This window comes from Aptenodytes forsteri, unplaced genomic scaffold (genome assembly GCF_000699145.1).
Source record: "Aptenodytes forsteri isolate BGI_AS27 unplaced genomic scaffold, ASM69914v1 Scaffold50, whole genome shotgun sequence".
NCBI lineage: Eukaryota > Metazoa > Chordata > Aves > Sphenisciformes > Spheniscidae > Aptenodytes > Aptenodytes forsteri.
Genome location: NW_008795126.1, coordinates 5,599,014 through 5,608,575, shown reverse-complemented (window position 1 = coordinate 5,608,575; position 9,562 = coordinate 5,599,014). Strand labels below are relative to the sequence as shown.

Here is a 9,562-nt window from a genome sequence, read left to right as displayed (position 1 = left end):
CTGGGTGGGGCTTGTTGCCAGCTGAGGTTAAACCACGACAACGCTGAACTTCAGAAACTTCCTATTATGCATACATAGAAATTAATGCTCAGAAATATGAGTTTGCAAGAACATATGACTTACCATAGGACATATATTGGCTTATCTTAACTGTAAAATGCTGTAATTAATGTTTGAAATGACTGTAAGACAATGGTAGAGTAGCTCCCTTCACAAATGCACTCCCATGTCTCTCTTTTTTTTTTTTTTTTTTTTTCCCTTCAAGTGAAGCAAGGTGGTGACTGAAGAAAATACACTGAGAAAACTGAGCACTAGCACGTACCCTGCTGGGACTGATCTGCTGTATGAAGCAATTAGTTCTTTAAAATGAAGACTCTCTAAGTCAGTGCATTCAGTGCAAGTCATAGCACAGGCTTGTATGAGATTATAAAGTTGCTTTTAAAATTATTAATGTAAACTTGTAAACTGTATCCTGGATTAGCTGAATTAATATAAATACAGGACTGTTGTATTAAAAACAAACAAACAAAAACCAAAAGCAAAGAAACTTAGGCTCTTCTCTTCTAGCTTTAATAAATCCAGTCTCTCTCTATGGTATCTACCTGGAAAATGAATTCTTTCAGGGATTTAGATTTGTGAGAGACAGCCATTATGCCCATTTACTTATTTGTTTGCTCTTTATGTACTTCCTATTCTGAATATTTTGAGCACAAAACTTTGGTCATTTACCAAGATTGTATAAACACTTCAATTTCATCACTTAACCCCTCAGACGCAAGGCAGAATTATTAGCCAATTCTTTAGCATTTTGATCTTACAGATGCTAAAATTAAGCTGCCTTTCATGCAGGAGCATCGATTGCTATCCTGAAGCTGTGATCTGACCTTCCCTTTCAGGCTCAGCAGTGGAGGAAGTGCAAGCAGAGTAAGTTACAGATGCAGCTCCCATGTTTGAAGTTGAAGGGTAAATCTGACTTGGCAACAGATTTAGGTCGTCCTGGCAGGATTGGTTACTGCTTGGCAGGAACCCTTTTTTTTATTGTCTCCCCTGCATAAATTGCAAATATTTGAGGATGTGTTCCAAACTGAATCACTGAAGTGGTGATATTTTATCAGACAAAGAACTGGCATTCCTTAGTAAATCTAGTCACCCGCTATCACAGGCAGCATATAGGAACCCTTTCAAGAGAATTATCAAATTTCTTCTTAAAAAAATACCTATGTGTTTTATTCCTTCAAATTCTCTCTGCTCTGTCTTGCTCGGTGAGAAATCTTTCTCAATTTCCAGACTTTATTTGTGGCCAGTTAATGTATCTTTGTTCTTCCACTGGTGTTGTCCATTAATTAAAATTAGCTATTCTTTCCTCTTGGGGCACTTCTTTCAGATCTTTTTGGTAGGATGTATGTGTGTATATGGCTAGAACAAGCTCAGAATCAAATCTCTCCTTGGCCTGTATTTTTCAGGCTGAAAGCAGGGTTGTTTGTTCATACCCCTTTTTTGTAAGGTCGGGTGTCTGTTTCCTTGGTCATCCTACAGACACTGGTCCAGACAGATATATAACACATTTCCTGGGCTCTGAGCTGGTTGGCAGCAAGGCAGCAATAAGCTGGTATGAAAGCCAGAGCCTTTTAAACTAGGTCTCGCAGCATCCCTGATCCTTTTAAACATTGTATAGGTAGATTGAGTTTAGGTCTGTCTGCACCTAGCAGGTAGGAGCACATTAAATAGCACTCTTGTGCTTGAGTCAGTCCTCCCTGAATGTGAATAATTAGAATTTACTCCGCTCTTTTGATGGTCCTGGCCAGCATACTGAACAATGGCATTAATACTTCCCACTTCGCTGAAATCTTTACCTGATACCTCCCAGGACTGCACTTGGTATTTTCATATTAGCAGATCATAGCCGTTCTGCATTTGATGAAGTGCTTTCCTCTTATTTCATCTCCAGCAGCCAAGGAAGGGAATAAATCAGCTCACACAGAGCTCTGTGTAACCAAGTCTAGGCTGCTTTAAGTACCCAAGCTATCTCACTTAAAGCCAGACAGGGTATCTCGACGCTGAGCTGCCCTGTGCCGCTGAATGCCTCTAAAGCAATGGATGTGCTCCCTCAGCAGCTCAGGACAGTCCCGGTGCCATGGCTGAGTCTATTTCCAGACACTGCCTCAGAGCATAATCTGTTAATCAAACACAGAAGCCTGGCGAGTCATACACAAAAAGCAATTTCCCTGACCGAAGCAGGCTGCAGTCTCTGAAGGCCTTTCTTTTTGCCTGTCTCAGCCCTGCGCTCCCCAGAGGACGTGTCCTTTCCCTGAATCCCCTGCTGAGTCATGTCACAGAAGGGCAGTGCTTAACTCTTCCTTGGCTGTTCTACCTTTTCAGATAGAGCTTATATCCTCTGGGCGAGGATCTTGGCTGGGGTATGTTGTCGTAGCTCCGCTAAACTGTAGAGGATTTATACCAGATGGAGATTCAGCCCTGAGTTTTGGATGCACCTCAGCTGCACAATTTTGCAAGGGGGTAGGAAAAAACACACCCTGCTAATTGTTGCAGAAGACAAGAGATTTTGAGGGTAAGAGAGATCATTATCTCATGGTGACTCTTTCTTCCCCTCCCTCTACTCCAAAACTTATTTGTGGTGCACTGAGCGTAGCAGATGCTGCCTTATGCTCGTTCAAGAATCACGTTTCAGTTTGTCCACTCTGCAATGTTCACCTTAGTGTTTGGTTTCCAATTTTCTCTGCTGTAATTGGAAAGACGACACCTTCAGGAGTTGGAGCGTTGTGTATATAACTTCTCCTAACACCAGAGAAAAGTTTTCCTTGATGCCAGGAGATTACTAGATGTCTTCTCTTGCCGTTTTCTTACTATGTTTGTGTACTTCGTACCACCTTCAGATGCGGTTATGTGGCATCAAAGCATTTTGGAAATGTGGATTCTCCTCACGTTTGGTTCCAGACAGGTTTCTTGTGCAAGATTAAGTCTGAAGGATTTTTTTTTTTTAAAAAAACTGCTGTAGCATCTTTGGGCTGCAAAAATACATCCTAGAAATGATAATTTCTTACTGATGCTATTGGTTCTAATAGATGTCATTTTGCAGGGTGGTATCTTTTAGATGGTTTGTTCTCTTCTGCTATAAAGCTGGGCTCAGTTTACATAATAGCAAAAAAGATGCTTTCTTGAAAGTATACTGATCTATAACTGCTGTAATTCAGCATACAGCTTGCACATCAGACTGAGGTCTGGCTTGTGCCATTAGGTCAGACCCTTTTGGAAATCCACTAACTTATACCCCTTATTTATATTTCATCCAGTGTTAAGTTAGTGTTAATAAGCTAATTAGATTAGTAAGTTTTCTTCTATTTGTGCTCTCTATGTTGACTTTTAAATGTCAGTGACATTTATTTTTTACTTTGAAATTGTTTAAATGCACAGAACAGTCTTATTTCATATTTACTTCTTAAAAAAACTACTTTTCTTTTCTTTTATGTGATTATCTCAGTATGAGAAGTTTCCAATCCTGCAGGTTTAAAGTTGGGTTTTAAAGTAAAGGAATGTAAAGAAATCTCAATCTTTTCACTGGATCTAAAACTACTATAAGCATATCCATTTATAATAAATTCTGTAATAATCATATGTGTAGATAAGGTTCAACATACTGGTTTTATAAATTGACGGGGTACCTTGAAAAGGAATCCATCAAACAGACTTTGAAGCTAAAGAGACAGATTCCTATGCCAAATTCAGTATTAGGAGACGCTTCATTTCCACAGAATGCTTTAATCCAAGTTATTAATTTCTTTGAGGACTCACCGTGTGGAGTTCTGCATGATGAGTAGTATATAAAATACATATATTTTAAAGGAGATTAATTCCATTTTAAGGGAATATTTCATAACCATGTCTATCCCTTCAGTGAAGCAATTGATCAGTTTTTTCAAAGACTGCTAAATCCTGTTAAAGGTAAAATTAATTGTCCAAGTGAGAATTATTTTTTGCCACTTATTAATTTTCCCAGATTCAGGAAGCAAGAGTCTAGTCTGTACTTATATGTAGAAATTTGCACCGTATATGAAAAATTGGATGTGTGAAGAGTTTTATTTTCATTTTTTTTAAATCATGCCTATCTAATTAGACACCCTCTCAGAAGGTTTTAGAGTTCATACACTATTTCTGATAACATGGTGCCTGCTTCCATATCCATGTGGTCTCCATGGTGAAAGCTGGTAGCAGAGATGATGTGGTTTTGTCCGGGCAGGAAGGAGGCAGAAAGCTCTCTTGTCTCTGTCTACCACAAAGCAGTTTTTAGGAGGGGAATGGCTTTGGAAGCCCAAAGACAGGACAGGGCTTGTATGCCCCCGTGATCAAAGGATGCTTCCTGGTGAGAGCATGTGGTGGGACAGGAGCCTGCGTGGATACCTCGCCTGCCCCCCCATGGCCCTGGGAAGAGGGTGTTCTTCTTTCCAGCTGCAAAACCCTTTGTCCGTACTTCATTTGCAAACTATGGACATTCTGAACACCAGGGCCTCCCATACTTGCAATTAAAATGTATAGCCCTCTAAACACTAGCTACTAATCCAGAGGCAGCTAGATGACTTGAGGGATTAGAAAAGAGACTTAAGAGTGACTTGCATAGCCACAGTGCTGTTTTGGAGCTTAGTCGAATTCCACAGAAATTAGTGAAATGTTTGAGTTCATAGGTTGAGTTCAGTTCTCCTGTTTTGGTGGGGAAAGCATGAAAGGTCCAATATCAGCCTTTATTCCGAGATTTCTGAAATACGAATACTAAGAAGAATTTGCACAAAAATAAGTAAGGGTCAACGTCAAATTAAGATCTTCAGAAACCTGTAGAAGAATATTTTGTGGAATTGCCTCAAAATACTTCAGTGATGTTGTTCATCCAATCATAAAAGTACTGGTCATATGAGTCAGTTTTAGGCTTTAAGTATCTACAGAAAGCTGGAAAGTATTCTGATCTGGGATTTTGGATAACCGTATTTCAATGGGGGGAGGGAGGGGTGTACTAACGAGTTTGAGTCAGGAGGAAAATAGGTTATGCACATCCTGGGTTTTTTGTGCATTTCTTCTATTCATCTAACTGTCAATTTGTTAAATGTTAAATCATCTTCTGCAGGATAAAAATCAACATATTTTCTACTCTAATATTTGACCTTTTAAACATTCAGTGTTTTTGATTCAGGATATACTCATTATCCCTCGTCTTCCCAAGTAAGATTGAAAATGCAGAAAACTAATTAGAGAATAGATCAATAATGTCAGAATTTCACTTAACTAGCATACATTATAGAATACTGACTTATCTAAATCAGTGTGGGTGATGGTTTTCTGGGACACGCAGAAAGTGAGAAAAGAGGATTGCTAGTGGAAATGACTAAGAAAAGGAGAGACACAAAATCCAGATTAATTTTCTTGTAATTTCATGTTACGATACTTGTGGAGCCTTGTGGAGGCTAAAACCTGCGCTTCAGAATGAGACGGTAAGTAATAGAGAAATGAAGTATGAGAAGAGTGAAACCTTTTCTGCTCCCAGAAGACATTACATCTTGTGAGATGAGGACCCTCAGGAATGGATTTTCCTATGATTTCTAAGAGACTAGGGATTCCAACCCAGGAAAATGGTGGATGATTTTAGAAAGAAAAAGTCATTTATGTTTTGTATTGGATTACCATGCTACGAATCAGCGTTCATACCTGGGTCCTGCTATAAGTTTCTCTGAGCTGTTAGACAGGTTCTTCAATTTGCTGTGCTATTCCATTTCTCATCTGTAAAGAATGAGAATGCATCCCTTCTCCTGCTCTCTTCTCTATGTCTATTGGTACCTGTCCAAAGGATCACACAGACTGTGCCTTGCTGTGTAGCTCTTTACTGACTAATCCAGTAGGAAACTCCTACTAGAAACAACTGAAACTCCTGGATGCCACCATATCTAAATAATAAAATTGTCCTCTCTTGCGATGTTCAGCTCAGAGGATCGTCACTAGCAATTACATTCAGCATTATATGTGCGGGTTCCAAGACCCCCAGGGTATGCAGGGTTATCTAATTATTCTAATGTAAATAAAACCCAAGCACTGATTACTGATACTTATATACTAATAATCAGGGTTTCTGGTTGGAATGAATGAAAATGTGTTTATCCATGGATGATTTTACTGGTCATGCACACAGTTTACAAATGACAATCTTTGGGCTGTAAAGATAAGTAAGAATCTGCTGAATTCCATCAGACGTTACTTTTAGAATGACAGTGCCATTTCTTGCTTCTGGGTGTATCCGTGTAACCGTGCTAGCTCCAGTGGAATTACGTGGTTACAACAGGAGGCAGGATGTGGCTACCAAAAGTCTGTGTTCCGTTTGTTAGTGTGTTAAGAGTAAAGCAAAACCCAGGGTTGTAAAAAGATGACCTGTTAGGATCTCTTTTGAAATCTAGATGGCTCAGCATTTATGCAGTGCTTCCCTTCTTCTCTCAGCCTCATGAAATTAGAGGTTAAAACTTAGAGAAGTTCTGGAGCCTGAAGCTGGAAGGTCGAAGTACAGACATTTAAATGCACAAATTCTCTAACGTCCCAAGTCCTACCCAAACACTGACACAGCATCTGATGGACTCCACTGGATTCCTGCCCAGATGCAGCAGAGATATACTAGGAGAATGATTTTCCTATACGTGCTCTAGGCCATTTTATCCCTTTTGCTGTTGATCAGTTCTGAGGTTGGGGCGCTGGCCTAAAGCAGACCTGTTAGTGTGACTCAAGGCTACTCCTGCATTTTGAATAATCAGTAATAATTATTGTTATTAATAAGAGGTAAACCAGATTTGCTTTACTATGCAGTATTTGTTATACCAACTTGCTGTCTCCCACTGAAACCATAAGAAAATGTGATTGCTTAGGAATGGTAGACTACATGCTGTCCTGGGACTGACTACACTAGACCTTCTGTATTAGGACTGCAAAAACCTGAAGCATAAAAGCTGTATCTGAGTACCAGAGGAGCCGAGTACCTTTACATTATCTGCCAGAAATTCTGTTCTGGCATCAGGTGCTGCAAGGCCTTCCCCGTGAGCAGAGAGGATTTGAATCACATGCGGAAGCAGTCAGTGCTGTTCAAAGTGCAAAGAGGACTGCTGACGTTACTCAAGGGACTCTGGGGGAAATGCACACAGGATGCAAGTAGCAAAGGAGAAATATTTCTCTAGCACTCTTTGAGTAATCATTTTTGGTGGTCCTTGTAAATTAATGCCATTTCCCTTAAATTACACTACCTTTGTTAAAAGATCAAGAAGAACTCTTTTCCAATACAATTTTTGATGCATTGTTACTTTTACCCCTGCAGTTGCTTTGTCTTCAGAATGTCCTTTTGATTTAAATGTATTTTTTTCCTGTGGCTGAACTGCATTGCACTGGCAAGAAATTAGTTTGGGAAGTCCTTGCCAATGTTTGGTCTTGGATTTTGCTGTGTCATGAGCGAACTGGCAGCTACAAAGTCTGTCAACCAATTTCCATGTCAGTGAACTAACATAATAATGTGTTTGCAGGGTCAAGCTGTTGCTCAGCTCTGTTCAACTATTCCCAATGTTACTGTTTTTGGAACAGCTTCATCTTTCAAACATGAAGCAATCAAAGACTCAGTAACTCACCTGTTTGACAGAAATGCAGACTATGTTCAAGAAGTAAAAAGGTAATCTTTTCTTTTCCTGCATAAGGGTTGTATAGTATCTAGCAAAATGCTATGAAAGACACCGGGCTGATGATATTTATGGGAAGAGATTACATTTGTGAGTTTGGGAACTGTAGTTTATTCCAGATATCTCATCTGTCCACTACAAGGGACAAGATAGCAAGCATCTCCCTATTTCTCTATACGCAACATAAGCTTTGTTAGTCCGTGTTCGTACTTGGACATCTGTTGCGAGCAGAGTAAGTTAAGTGAAAAAGAATAAAGGTCTTAGCAGAAGGATGTACTTTGCTATTATCTGCGTATGTAGTAGCTCACTGTAATGCACTGAGTAAGATATTTTCAGTGGATCTGTAAGTTATCCAGGTTTTGGAGTTCTCTGGTGTGTTTCTATCTGCCTGGGTTTTTATCCTCTGCCAGGGATTGATATCGGAGCATACGATGTCTGTTTTAATTTCAGATCCTTAGATTTTGTTTGTTGGCATTCAGATTAGAATCATCCTGTTGCCTTTTGAAGTCGTCATGTGTGTTTCTATTTACATGCTTTCAAATACTTTGTTTTCCAAATTGTCTAACTGTTTTTAGATATTGATGTTGATACAGGTAGCAAAACTTTAGAATTGGTAAGAAAATCTTAGTAAAAAATGTCTTTTTGATTTTACTTGTCAGACAGGTAAGAATAATGTTTTCCCTTCATCTTGTGTCTGTCAAAATACTAGATTATGTAGCTGGGCATAAAACAAGAGGTTTCCCAAAAGGGCACCCCAAGGTAATACAGTTGACAGGCTTCCTGTCAAACTTACGCACTCCTCAGAGTGACATGCAAACTCTCGGAAGGTCTCTTAGCATGAGGGTTACTGGCCCTCAAAGAGGGCCTTTGGTATATAGCAGACTTTGGTCTGAGCCGTTAGCAATCCAGACTGGTGTTGGAGGAGAAAGCAGGATGTCTTGCTACTGTTTCTGGAGCACTCCCAAGGGCTTAAGAGAACATTTGAAACGATCCATCACAAAGGATTTTGTATATCAAAGGAAAATTTTTCCGTATGGGAAGTTTCACCAAAAAAGACAGGACTTGTCCAGCAGATGACACCCCTACCATTTTCTTACAGCTCAGAAGAATTGCAGCACATCTCTTCAGCCCTTTGATAGCCTTTCTCTTGGGGAAGTATACATACCTAAGTGTTTTGCTGCCCCTGGAAAATTTCTGTAGTGAGATGAAGACTGAATTCTAGCAATCCCCACTTTACAAACATTGATTCAGCAAGAAAGAACACTTGAAAACATTAACCAGAGTTCAGCACCAACCTTAATCCTAACTCATGGCAGGGGCTACAGAAGATCTGATCTAAATGGGTATGTGATGTGGGAGCAGATACAACAGAAATCAGTGCTTAAAAAAAGGAATAAAGCCCCTTTAACTTCTGATAACTTTGATTGCAGATAACGTTGGCTGCTTCTGCCTTTCATCAGGACAGTTCTTTTTGGGACAGTTCCCTGACACCACCCCTGACTCTGTGTAACAGACTGTAACTACTGAAATCAAAAGGAGACCTGGTTATGAAGGGGTGGAATTCTGCTCCATTAAATCTGTTAAAATCCCTTTTGGTGATCCTGCATTTTCACATACTTTTTCACCTCACAATAGAGCAGTGAGGCAGAGACCCAGTGGGTACAAAAGATTAAAATGTAGATGCAACAAGCTAGTTTGTGCTTCTTTTCTGGTATAGAGGTGTGTAGTACTAGCACAATTGATAGTCCTGTTTAAAAGTCAGAATCAGCACCCTGTAGAATATGCCAAGACTCTGATTTGTTGCTCAGATCCGTGTATTTTCACTTTGCATTGAAAAAATAAAAAAAAAAAAGTACAGG

General features: G+C 39.6%; 1 protein-coding gene across 1 annotated transcript in view; it reads left to right on the top strand.

Moving 5' to 3' along the window:
* Positions 1-9,562, top strand: part of VAT1L (vesicle amine transport 1 like) — a 73,255-nt gene that overhangs the window by 22,959 nt on the left and 40,734 nt on the right. Inside the window, exon 5 of the mRNA XM_009277343.1 lies at positions 7,554-7,696. Coding sequence (XP_009275618.1) covers positions 7,554-7,696 — 143 coding nt within the window. The remainder of the gene's footprint in view (positions 1-7,553; positions 7,697-9,562) is intronic.